This window comes from Colobus angolensis, unplaced genomic scaffold (genome assembly GCF_000951035.1).
Source record: "Colobus angolensis palliatus isolate OR3802 unplaced genomic scaffold, Cang.pa_1.0 Scaffold225, whole genome shotgun sequence".
Classification (NCBI taxonomy): domain Eukaryota; kingdom Metazoa; phylum Chordata; class Mammalia; order Primates; family Cercopithecidae; genus Colobus; species Colobus angolensis.
This window is the reverse complement of record NW_012115433.1, coordinates 2,491,945-2,505,677: the sequence shown is the minus strand read 5'-3', so window position 1 is coordinate 2,505,677 and position 13,733 is coordinate 2,491,945. Positions and strand designations below refer to the sequence as shown.

Below are 13,733 nucleotides of genomic sequence, written 5' to 3'. Positions count from 1 at the left end.
CATACAAGAAAGAGGCAATTACCAATTAAAATTCAGTGCATTATAATTCCCTCTTAATTGGGGAAAGGAGATAAGAGAAAAATTTTTTTTTTTTTTAATCCCCAATTAGAGCTGAAAAAGCTGATCAAAATGTGGCCTATTTAAGGCCGGGGGCGGTGGTTCACACCTGTAATCCCAGCACTTTGGGAGGACGAGGCAGGCGGATCACAAGGTCGGGAGATCAAGACCATCCTGACTAACACGGTGAAACCCCGTCTCTACTAAAAACACAAAACAAAATTAGCCGGGCGAGGTGGCGGCGCCTGTGGTCCCAGCTACTCCAGAGGGTGAGACAGGAGAATGGCGGGAACCCGGGAGGCGGAGCTTACAGTGAGCCCAGATCGCACCACTGCACTCCAGCCTGGGCGACACAGCAAGACTCCGTCTCAACAACAACAAGTGGTTTATTTAAATACTATTTACTTGAAATGATACTCAGAAATTGGGAAAACTTTTATAGCAGTGGTCCTCAAGCTTTCTGCCACCAGGAACCAGTTCGGTGGAAGACAATTTTTCCATGGTTGGTGGGGTGAAGGGGAATGATTTCGGAATAAAACTGTTCTGCCTCAGATTATCTGGCATTAGATTCTCATAAGGAGCTCTGTACCTAGATCCCTCACATATACAGTTCACAACAGGGTTCATGCTCCTATGACAATCTAATGCTGCCACGGATATGAGAGGAGGCGGAGCTCAGACAGTAAGGCTGGCTCGCCTGCCCTCACCTCGTGCTGTGCAGCCAGTTTCCCAACAGACCATGGACAGGTAGCAGTTCATGGCCTGGGGGTTGGGAACCTGTGTTTCACAGGAGACCACTTAAAGGAGTTCAAAGGGTTAGAAATCTGTTATTGTATTACAATTAAACGAATATTTGCCACCTATTAAAATAGTCTGTTATTTTCAGTTACTATGTTATAATTTATTTTCCTTTGTTTTATTTTTTGTGTGTTTGTTTGTTTCAGTATTTGAGGTGTAGTCTGGGCATAAAAAAACAAAACTTGTTACATAATTATTTTTCTGACACCTTTCCTTATTCATCTATTTTCCATAAACCTTCATGTATTAATTAAAATGCTGGCTACTGCTTGGCTCTGTGAAGGTCTTGCAGTAGCTCAATGAAAAAGCTCAATTTAATTTTTGATACCAAGAAATGTTCCCACTTTTCCATTATAGTTAATTTCATAAAATGTTGCCTTCTGATATGCATATATAGTTCTTAGTCATAGAGATTTTAGTAATTGTATAAGTGCATATCAATTATTTACTTTAAAAAATATATCTATATACCTATTCATTTTTCTTCAGGGAGCACTAAATAATATGGAATGTTAAAAAATGCTTTGATGATTAAGATATTCAATATGTTATCATTTATAATAATAAGTATTGAAAACAATTTTAGGAATACAAGTGAATAAACTATAGTTTATGATGCTTGTGATGCATAGATAATAACATTGCATACATTTTAAAGCACAATAATACACAATGAAGAACTGCATGCTTACTACATGTGAAAATGCTACATATATATGAAGAAAAACGTAAGGTGCAACCAAATCTTAAAAAAGGTTTTGTATTTTATAGTATCACCATTGGTGTCTACTTACTTCAGTATGAAAATATTTTAGCTAATGATTTTCACTTTTATACTGGCAATTATTACTTTTTAAAATAACTTGTATCCATCAAAAAATACGTTTTAATGATTTCACAGATGTTTTTTCATTTAAAAGTGGCTTTAAATAGTATTGCTTTTTGTACATATGTTAGGATCACTGAGGATACAGCAGTTTTTGTTGTTGATATTGTTGATATTTTTTCCATATGATATAGCTTGATTTGGCAAACATTCAAAATACATCATAAAAACAAAATCAGATGCATATGAAAATATGCACTTCTGCACATTTCAGGAGGCTTCTTTTGGGGTTTCTTTGTTTATTTCCTTTTTTCTTTGTAAGCAAAAGATCCCCAAAATGTTTGAACATAAAATGCAAAATGATTTCAATTTGAGTTTTAATTTGATAATATCTCTTCTTTAATACTCACTGCATGGTAAAAGCTATGAAAACCAGAAGAAATATTAGGACATTGTATTTTAGCCTTAGGGATGTTTCTTTGTTTTGGGAGAAACACTAACACATATTAAACATAGTAAATTAGCCCCAATTCATTAAACTCATATTAGTTTTTCCTACTGAGTAAGAATCACCTGCTGTTTCTGTAAAGGATGGAAATTCCCAAACTCAGTTTCATCAAGTCTTGGGTGGGAAAAATAAACTGGTTTAACAAAATATTATTGCTGTAGTTGAGGTCGTAAAAGCTTGAGAAGCAAGATCTACCTTTATATGAATTGTAGTAACTAACCATATGTCAATTTAAAAAAATGGGGCACAGAAATGATGGAAAATGTGATATTTAGACTTGAAAGTGAGATGATAGAATTGTTTTAAGGAGCCTAGTGTGGTAAAAATTAGAGGAGCCCAAACAATCTGTAATAAAATTTCTACCATAAAGTTATTAAGAACTTCATAAGAAATTATTCTTAATTTTTTAAATTTTATTACTAAGACTATGTATTATTTCAGAGGACTAAATGTTTACATCCCTCAAAATTCATATTTGAAATCTGAAACACCAATGAAATGGTATCAGAAGGTGGGTCCCATATTTGAAATCCTAAATCTCAGTGAAATTGTATTAGGTGGGTACAAGAAGGTGGGGCCTATAGGCATCAAGTCATATGAGTATAGCCCTAATGAATGGGATTAGTGCCCTTACAAAGGGGAACCCAGATAGCTCTCTCAGCCCCCTCTGCCTGTAAGGACACAGAAGGTCAGCAGTCTGCAACTGAAAGAGGGCTCCTGTCAGAAGCCAATCATGCTGGCATCATGATCTCATACTTCCAGCCTCTAGAAATGTGAGAAATAAATATCAGTTGTTTATAAGCTGCCCAGTCTATGGTAATTTTTAATAGCTATCTGTGATGACTAAGAAAATTGCCTAACTCTTTTGGACTTCAGATACAGGGATTACTCTTTTGCTATCAATGGGTATGATTCACTTTTTGGACATTATTGAAGTTTCCTTTTAAATTAAGCCTAAAGTCAAATTTTGAAGTATTTTGTAAGTAGTGAGAAAGATAGCGTATTCTTTCCTGTTAAAAAAAAAAAAAGAGCAAATAAAACCCAAAGCAAACAGAAAAAAAAGGAAATAAAAAGATTAGATCACAAGCAGTGAAATTGAAAGCAATGGAGTAATATAATGAAACCAATAGCAGATTCTTTCAAAATATTGCTAAAGTTTATTAATTTCTATCGAGAAAACCAAGGGACAAACAGAGAAAGAGAAGACAAAAATTACTATTATCAGAAGTGAAAAGGGAGCACACATATTGATCCCACAGACATTAAAAAGATTATAGGGCTCCTTTGAACAATTCTATGCCTATACATTTAGATGAAGTTCTTGAGAGAATCCACTAAATTTATATTAAAAGATAAATAACCTTAGCGCACACACACATATATATATTTACAAACAACCATATATATACAACCACATAAATATGTACACATACACATGCGTACACACAAGCATATATATATCACCAAAAAGTCAGTTAAAAACCTTCTCAAAAACAAAGAACTGTTCCAGTAAAAATTGATGCCACTGATAAATTCTACCATATGTTACAAGCAAAGAAAACTACAGATCAAGATCCCTCATAAACAAATATAAAAACTCTTTACAAATAATTGTAACTCCAGCTATTTGTGAAAAGGAAAGTATATCCCTATCAACTGGAGTGCACCTAGGAATACAAGGATGCGTCCATATTTTAAAATATTTTCATGTAAATTACCATACTGGCAGATTAAAAAAGAAAAGTCATATATCATCTCAATAGACAAAGAAAAAAACTTTTCACAATATTCAAAATTAATTTATTGTAAAAACTATCAGCACAATATGAATAGAAGGGAAGATTCTTAAACAGATACAGAGTATCTACAAAAGAATGCTACTAATAGTATACATAATTATGGAATATTATGCACTTTTTCCTTAAGATTGGAAACAAGGTAGCAATGTATTCTTTCACCAATCCAAATCTATAATATTGGAAGTCCTGGCCATGCAATAAGTGAGAAAAAGAAATAAAAACATACAAGCTAGAGAGAAATAATGTAGTTTTCTTTAATTGCAGATGGCTTGATTATTGTCTAGATAATTCCATAAAATTCACAAAAATGCCCAGTAATAAGTGAGTTTATCAAGGTAGAAAGATACAAGATTGTTATAAATTAAACATATACTGAATAACGCCCAGCAATCCAAATCCCAATCATTTACCCAGGAAAAAAGGAAACTTTGTGTTTTGGGTCGAGTTGTGTCCTAAAGATACAAGTTGAGTCCTAACATCCAGTACACTTGAATGTGGCCTTGTTAAGAAATAGAGTTATTTTGGAGGTAAATAGTTAAGATAAGGTCATACCTGAGCAGGTATGTTTTTAATCCAAAACGACTGGTGTCCCTATAAGAAGATAGACACTGGGAGAGGACTGCCATGTGACAACTGAAGCAGAGATCAGAGCAATGCATCTACAAGTGAAAGAATAGCAAGGACTGCCAGAAATCACTGGAAGCTAGAAATGAGATGGAAGGATTCACCCCTACAGGCTTCAAAGGAAGCATGCCCCTGTTGATACTTTGATTTTGATAACTCTAATAGAGTTAATTTATTGTTTTCAGCCACCCAGCTTGTGGTGTTTTGTTGCAGCAGGCCTAGAAAACATACTCACTTATTTTGACATGAAAACCTGTATGCAGGCATTTATGGCAGCTTTATACATGATCTCCAAAAACTGGAATTGACTTAAATGTCCTTCAAGAGGTGAATGGATTTTAAAAAAATAAACAAACAAAAATAAACAAAGCCTGTGGCACCTAAACTAAAAAGATACAACAAAGGAAAGGAGGGTGGTAAAATTGTTCTGCGTCATTACATGGTGGCAGACACATGACTATTCATTTGTCCAAGTTCACAGAATTCTTCATGATATAGAGTAAAATACTAATTAGTGCAAACTCTGGCAAAAAATCAAACAGAACTTTGGAGATGTTCCTAAAATTGAAGGCAAACTACTGCAAATGTCCTTTATTATATTATAGACAAATAACATAATCAAACGGAGAGGAATTAGGAAAATACAACCTAAGTAATTTTGGAAGAGGGTATTTCAATACAAAATATAGAGACCAAAAAAATTGCTGTTCAGAAGAAATGTACTCTACATACTGAGTATATTTTCTTACATGGTTACTATTTAGGGATTGCAGTGTTACTCTGCATGTATTTTGGGGTTGAACACATAAGTAAATATATTGTAGATAATAAGAGTAAGATTCATTATTGTCAAAGGAAATGGTTACAAATAAAAAAATGAGAAAAGTTACATGAAGGTGTGGCACTGGATTAAAATCTGAGGTATGATACACTAATGCCCTCTTAGTATATATGCAGACAGAAGGAATTATATGGAAATAAATATAGATGTGTTTGTATGCATGAGTATACATACATATATTTCCTGTTGATGTCTGCTCAAAGGACATAAATACAATGAAACTCAAGAAGCAATGGAAACTCTTAAAACCTAGATCTTGCTTTCTAATGCTGCTCTCCAATCAAAGATACTGCAACTCATCTGATAACTAGAATCCAGAGTTGTTGTAAGGAAAAGACAAGATTATCCTGGAGCATCTTGTGGTTCCAGAACGAAAGTATTCAAAAATGTTAACACTACTCATCTATGGATACTGAAAATTAGTGGATAAATGCTTGAGGAGAAACCAGAACATTTTAAAATAGTTTCCTGAGATCTTTATGAATTACAAAAGAAAAAAATAGCAACTTTACCCCAGAGAAATGGGGTCATCATCACCTAATCGAGTGCTCAATGTTAATATCGCCATTCATGAGATATGATGAACATCATGTTCCCCTGATATGATAGCCTAAGAAAGTATATCATGTCTGTGTTATTCCTGCCAAAAATATGTAACCTTAGTCTAATCATGAGAAAGCATCAGACAAACCCAAACTGAGAAACAGTCTATCAAATAATTGACCAATACTCTTCAATAGCACCAAAGTCTTGAAAGACAAGAACATTGAGGACTTGTGGAGGAGACTAAGGACACAGGAAAATGAAAGGCAGTATTGGATTCTAGATTGGATTGTGAAAGAAAAAGAATAAGAGTGGAAAAAACTGTGAAATCCAACTGTAGTTTGTAGTTTGATTAATTACATTATAGCGATTAATTTATTAATATGATTAAAGTTTTATATAAGATTTTAACATTAGAAAAAGCTGAGTGAAGAGCATGTAGAAATGCTGTGTGCTATTTTTGCAATATTTCTGTAAGTCCAAAAGTATTTTAAAATGCTTTTAGTTGGATTAGTGGGAAAATTCCAAATTTTTAATTTTGCTGAGGTGATGATGGAACATATCTAAATAAGTCTGCTGTTCACATATTTATGAATTTTCTGATGTTTGTCTCCCTAGTTTTAAAAATGAGAAAAATATGTACGTATTTTACATATATGTAAAATTTAACTAAAACTTACCTCAAAGCCAAACAAATTTTGTCCAGTGAAGGTGGAGTGGGGGAGAAAAATTTACATAACGAGAATTTGTGTTTCTAAAAGGGGTAAAGAAAAATGATACATATTACACATCACTGCTTATATCACATCCTAGAGGGCTACATATATTTTTATTTCTGTTTTAATTAATTAATGATACCTGAACCAATTTATTGTTTATGTGGCTCTTCTTCCTAAATTCTAACAGATGCGCATTAAACTATTAAAGACTATAACATCCTATCAAACTTTAAACGGGCTTTATATGCAATGACATTTTACAGAAATAGGATTAGATGTTTAATTCAAAATAACTGTTAAAACACTGTATAATTTTGTCAACAAATGTATTATGTGTGAAATGCAACCACTTCAGGATATTTAGGGAAAATACTTATAAATATTTTAAATGGGGGTACAGTTAAAACTGAGCTCCTCTAAAGCTTAATTATTTGTAATTTCTATTGAATCTTTATCTGAATACCAATCTACAAAGTAGTATAATGTTTTTGGAAACTTTTGAACTCAAAATTAAAATATTCTCATCTTTGCCATATAATTATGGCAAACTTCATTGATATCTCATCAAAGTCTTCAGGAATATACATGCAGTGATAAGTCATTATTGAACCCTAGTTATTATTACTCTTTAATTTTTATTATTAATTATTTCCATGTAGATGAGATACGCTGATTATTTCAAAGTCTTCTTTCATTGTGGAGGTGGAGGTCATTTTTCATTTTTTTTTTTTTTTAATGGGGGAACTTTGTAACTTGGCTTTCTTCGATGCACAATCAATCTAAAAGCAAATTAGAACTACTATATTTTACTTTTGTTTTACATGTGTATATATAAAAAACATATAATATGAAAAATATACATAATATACAATAGATACATATGATGTAATATATCGCATATATACATATATACACACGTAATATATAAAACATACATGTATAATACATATATTTTACATATGTTATAAAATATGTAATGTAATATAAACTGTAAAATTTATGTCATATATAATGTATATATGTTTTACATTTTATATATATATATACACACACACACACACACATATATATATATATATATATATATATACTCTTTTGGATTCCTGATTCCAGATTCCAGATTTCAGAAGTCTTTTAGATTTCCCAAAAGAATTAAAAGTCTATCTACTATATAGACTTTACTCTTTATCAAATTTACTTTTTATACAAACAAAAACCTTTGTTAAATATCAAGTCAAGTAACTGTAGTAAAATGAACAGATTTGCAAGCAACACCTGTGATGTAGGAAAGAGATCAATACTAGTGTAGGCTGAAGATGTATTTTAATTTATTTCATAGAAAAAAAAGATTCACAATCATTAATTTTTACCCCACTTATTTGCATTTCTCTTCATTTCCCAAATGGCTTTTGACATTATTTTAGTCATTAATCTATTAACATTCTTTTTTGACATGAGAATGAGTGACGTGTGTTTACAGTTAGCATCCATCAATTAAAATCTAAAGTCAGGTTACATTTTTTTTTTTTCTGTCTCCACTGAGTTGAATCTTAAATACAGGAATACACTGTTTTAAAAGTTGTTCAGTATTATCTATTGGCTATGTAGGGCATGCACTGAATAAGACATCTTATTGCTTAAAGACTATTAGGTAACACTGTTATGTAGACAGAATAAAAACATTAAGGTATACTTTCCTTTTGGTTCAGGTATTCTATTACTAGGAGCAAAGTGTTCAATATCGATGATAATGGCACAATCACTACAACTAACTCACTGGATCGGGAAATCAGTGCTTGGTACAACCTAAGTATTATAGCCACAGAAAAATGTAAGTACTCATTTGAAATCCAATATAGTTGTTTGCATATTTCATAAATAATTACACAATTTCTACACATGGAGACAAGACTGCTTTAAAATGTTGTTGGAATTATTTAAATGACATTCAATGTAAATGTGTGTACTTGTGTATTTTATTAGTTTTATTAACATCTGCTTATTACTGCTATTCCAGCTTATTTATATGCTTACCATTACATACCTTCTAAACTGTTATTTTCTAATTATAACAGTAAATAATTTTTCATACAAGAGTAAATTGAGGAAACCACAAAATATAAGTGAAATTCACCTGAAATTCTGCTTGTTTATTTAGGCAGATGGTTTCGTTTTCGGTTTGTAAATTATTCTGATTTACCACTTGGATATTGTCCTTAAAATTATGAATCAGTTGTTCATGCAATTATATTGTTTAAAGCTTAAAGAAATACATATAACACAATATAAAATATCAAAGTCATTTCCATTACTTAGTCAATAGATTTAGAATTGTAGAGTATTAAAATTGTGAATAGAAAATATTCTCAGATGCATCTTTTCTTATAGCTGATTTTACATAGAATTTTAATGGTCGTGTTTCCTTTCTTCACTCTTTGTTGAGACAGGAGGCATATATTTCTGTTTTCCTTACTTTGTTAGGCAGATGGCAGGTGACATGGTGGAGCGGAAGGCATCTCCGTGTGTTTTTTGCGATACAATGAATAGTTCTATGGAAACACTGTAGGAGAGCTTGAATCAGGGTTTTCAAGGTTCCATGTAACTAAACCATAAAAGGAAGCAAATGTTACAATGGAATAAATGCCCGCTGCAATAGAGGAAATGGCAAGGCTTCTCATGTCAGAAAACGCAGATATTTATTTTAAATGCAGCTTTCATTCATCGCTTATTTCTGAGAACAATTTTTCTTTTTTTTCATTTTAAGGAAAAACTTGTTGGAACGAGCATTTATAACACTGGATAACAAATTTTCATTTTTTTCTTTCTCTAACATTTTTAAAAATTCTACATCATTAAGCCCATTTTAGATCTATTTGGGGAAAATATGTGTAACTGCCATTTTTTTACTACCATGAAATCAATACTGAACCAAAAATAATTAGGCTTGACCATTTAAGCTTCAATAGCAATATAAACAAACCACCTAACCAGTGGAAAACAGGGCACTACATACAACTGTTTTAAAAATCACCTGGCTGCATCTGCTAACTACCTTGAAAAGCTTTCACCATAACAATTATACTGATTATAGGAAAGAGATGTTCCATTTGAACTTTTTTTTTTCCCCCAGCAAATGAAGTTTGTTGTGCTTAGTCTCTTTTCTGGAAAGCTTCCCCAATTAAGCACAATGCTATTTATCAGTATGCCAGCTAAGTGAATAAAACTACTAACTACTTTAAAGTGAAGCTGTGAAGTTTTATATACATTTTGTACAGTAATACCAAAGATTTAATTTGAACTTAATTTCAAGCAAAGTTTAGGAACACAAAGATAAAAACATTAAATGAATTTCTTATTAATTTTCTGTCAGTTTATTCACAACTGAATTATGTTATACAATTTAATTACTTAAGCAAAAAGATCATTCTGTGATGATGTATGTGCTAAAACCATAACAAATATGAACCTTAATTTTCTGGCTAATTTCTTCTTGAAATCTTTAGAAATATCTTTTCATTTTTAAATGTTCCATTAATCTATTTTCATCCTAAATGTCACACAGTAGAGAAAAGTCTCAAAATGATAAATACTAATGGTTGCTGTATTTCTTAAAGTCTGTGTGTGTGTATGTGCGTGTGTGTAATAAATCCTAGAAATTTTAATTTTTAATTAATTGAAAATTACAATTTCTATCTCAATTGTAACTGTTATTGTTGGGAAAATACAAGTACAAGCAAAATCTCATCTCAGGCCAGAAAACCTCTCCTCAAAGGTAGAACAGAGAGAAAAATGTTATTACTGGAAAACATTAAAACACAATGTGATGTGCATCATAGGAAATCTAAGAGATTGCTAAAATGGAAAGAAATCTCACCTTTTTATGTAGTCGAGCAGATACAATCCATTATATACATATTCTCAAGTTAAATGTTATCTAGACGTTCAAGTACAAGGACTTAGCACTATTTGTCACATAGAATTCATTCTATCTTCACTGGGTAGTTGGAGCGACCGCCTGTGTTTGCTAAGTGGTTTTATCCAAAGGACAACTTAACTTTTCATGTCTTTATGACAAGAGGTAGTTCTACAACTTAGAACAAGATCGGTGCTAAAATGGGTCTCCTGTCTTTCCACAAAAACTAGGATATAGGGATGCCATATTCCTTAAAGATTACATTTCAAAGAGATGGTCACCATTACTTGAGAAATACAATCCTGGATCCTAAAGCTTCCAAGAAACTTATTGATTTTGAAAGATTTCCATACACTTCAAAAAGACAAAGAAAAAACTTACATACAAAGCTTTCCCCCCCCCCCTTTCTCTTTCTCTCTCTCTCTCTCTGTGTGTGTATGAATGCTCTGAGAAAAGGAAGGAAAGAAAAAAGATTTTCCCTTGCTTTCAACAAGAACCAGGCCTCCAATTTTTAATTTGTATTGTTCTTTCAAATTATCATTACAAATAGTACATATATTTTCAATAAAAACACTAAGACAAACTAAAGAATCCCACCCCTATACCCTTTAATTGTATGCACCTTTCCCATAGCTTGCTTTTTCTTTTCTTTTTTTTTTTAAGAAAAAGAGAAGCCCTGTGTGATGACTTACGCCTGTAATTCTGGCACTTTAGGAGGCCAAGGTGGGTGGATAACCTGAAGTCAGGAGTTCGCAACCACCGCGGCCAACATGACAAAACCCTGTCTCTACTAAAAATACAAAAATTAGCCGGTCCTGGTGGCATGTGCCTGTAGTTTCAGCTACTAGGGAGTCTGAGGCAGGAGAATCGCGTAAGCCTAGGAGGTGGAGGTTGCAGTGAGCTGAGATCCTGCCACTGCACTCCAGCCTGAGAGAGAGAAAGATTAACAACAATAAAACTACACAATATAATAGCTGCAACTTACTTTTTTCAGTACACAAAATACATGTCTGGTTAGTAGATACAACAAAACAATCATATTTAATATTCATTGTTCAGTTGTGTGCTAAGTAGTCTTAATTGCTTTATGTATATTAACCAATTTATATAATTGCTTCATGTAATTTACATAATTGCTTTATGTATATGTTTAATCTTAACAACAGCCTATAAAGCAGTTACTACTATCACGCCCATTTTTCAGAATGCCAACTGAGGCATTCTGGTGAAGTATTTTTCTCAAATTGAGAACCAAGATTCAAACTCAAGTCATCCAGTTTTAAGCTCACAATAAAACTGTGTTACATTGACTCAGTCTTTTATCTAAGACAGGCTTTCACTCTGTAGCCCAGGCTGGAGTGCAGTAGCCTGATCACAGCTCACTGCTGCCACAAGCCCCTGCTCACGCGATTCTCCCACCTCAGCCTCCCAAGTAGCTGAGACTACAATGTACACCACCACACTCAGCTAATATTTTGGATTTTTATTAGAGACGAGGTCTCATTATATTGCTCAGGCTGCTCTAGAACTCCTGAGTTCATGTTATCCTCCTGCCTTGGCCTTCCAAAGCGCTGGGATTTAGAGGTGTGAGTCACCATGCCTGGTCAGACTCACACATTTTTAATAAATCCACATAATGTCATAGTTCAGTTGTAATTTATTCTCCCCAATTCTTTTTTGTTGTACATTTGAGTCATTTATATAATTTGGATGTGATGCAAATAACTCTGGAATGTATTTAAGTGGATCATTTACTCAAATACTGATACCTTAGACTGTAGCTTAAGTTTAACAGATTGGGTCACAGATATGTGTAGTTTAAATTTCATTATAGGTTGCTAGAGTTGGTTTACACTGTTATTTTTCAGCCCTCACTCAGTCCATCACTGGGTGCTGTTTTATTACATATGACACAAATGGCACGGGCTAAACCATCATTCTTCTTACCTGTGGTGAGAGGCTGTGTGAAGATGATGATAGCGCAATGTGTCTCAACTGCAGGCCATTTGGCTCAACACTTCTGCCGCCAGCCTCAACCAGGGCACATTGACAATGTCTGAACACAGTCTGGATTGACACACTGGGGTAGGAGGGATGCTGCAGACATTTGGGGAATAGAAGTCATGGATGCTGCTAAGCATCCTACAATGCACAGGAGAATCCCCCAAAACTAGGAATTATCCAGTCTAAAATATTAATAGTGATGGCAGTGAGAAAGTCTGCTATCAGATAAATTGAATTTTCTCTCCTGTGAATTCTTAGTTCATACTTTTTTCTGAAATGTCTTCTTTTATATCAAGTTGAAGGATTTAAATGTTTTAACCACAATTTTTTCTCATTATGTTTTTTGGATTTTTTGGCTCACTTAGAAAATCTTCTCAATTCAATGTTTATGTAAAAACTTTAGTTTTTTTATAACGATTTTACTTTAAAATATATTTAGATTCTAATTATTTGTTCTTAAAAGCTACACTCTAAATTTCAGTGGTTCACAGAATTGTTATTTTTGTTATAGCACTGCAGCTATAACCTTACACAAGTAATTTAACTGTAATTTTTGAAACTAAGTGGTTTATCAACTTTTTTATCAGTAAATTTGGGGAGGTTAATAATCCATTTATTGATCAAGATTAAATGAGTTAATACAAAACTTTAAATGGTTCCTGGACTCTTGCAAGCTCTCCATATACCCTTATTTTACTTTATCTTTTTACTACTTTTTCTCATCACTTATTACAGCCCATGGCAAGTACAATGCACCCAATAAATATTGCTTGGTTTGAATATATTAGCACAGAATTTTTTCTAGGATCTATTGCTGATAAATAGGTGAATCATATAGATATCCTGTCCTCAGATTGCTTTTTTCAATAAAATAAAAATATACCATATAGCCTCTAATGTAATTTTAGTGATGTATCTTCTAAAGACATTAAAATGTGTTAGATTTTTATTATATATATTCACATTGCAGACAATATAGAACAGATCTCTTCGATCCCAGTGTATGTGCAAGTTCTTAATATCAATGATCATGCTCCTGAGTTCTCTCAATACTATGAGACTTATGTTTGTGAAAATGCAGGCTCTGGTCAGGTAAGGACT

The 13,733-nt window shown here is 32.8% G+C and overlaps 1 protein-coding gene across 1 annotated transcript in view; it reads left to right on the top strand.

Moving 5' to 3' along the window:
• Positions 1–13,733, top strand: part of CDH19 (cadherin 19, type 2) — a 100,400-nt gene that overhangs the window by 60,517 nt on the left and 26,150 nt on the right. The window contains exons 8-9 of the mRNA XM_011944073.1: positions 8,425–8,546; positions 13,603–13,724. Of these exons, the coding sequence (XP_011799463.1) occupies positions 8,425–8,546; positions 13,603–13,724 (244 nt within the window). The remainder of the gene's footprint in view (positions 1–8,424; positions 8,547–13,602; positions 13,725–13,733) is intronic.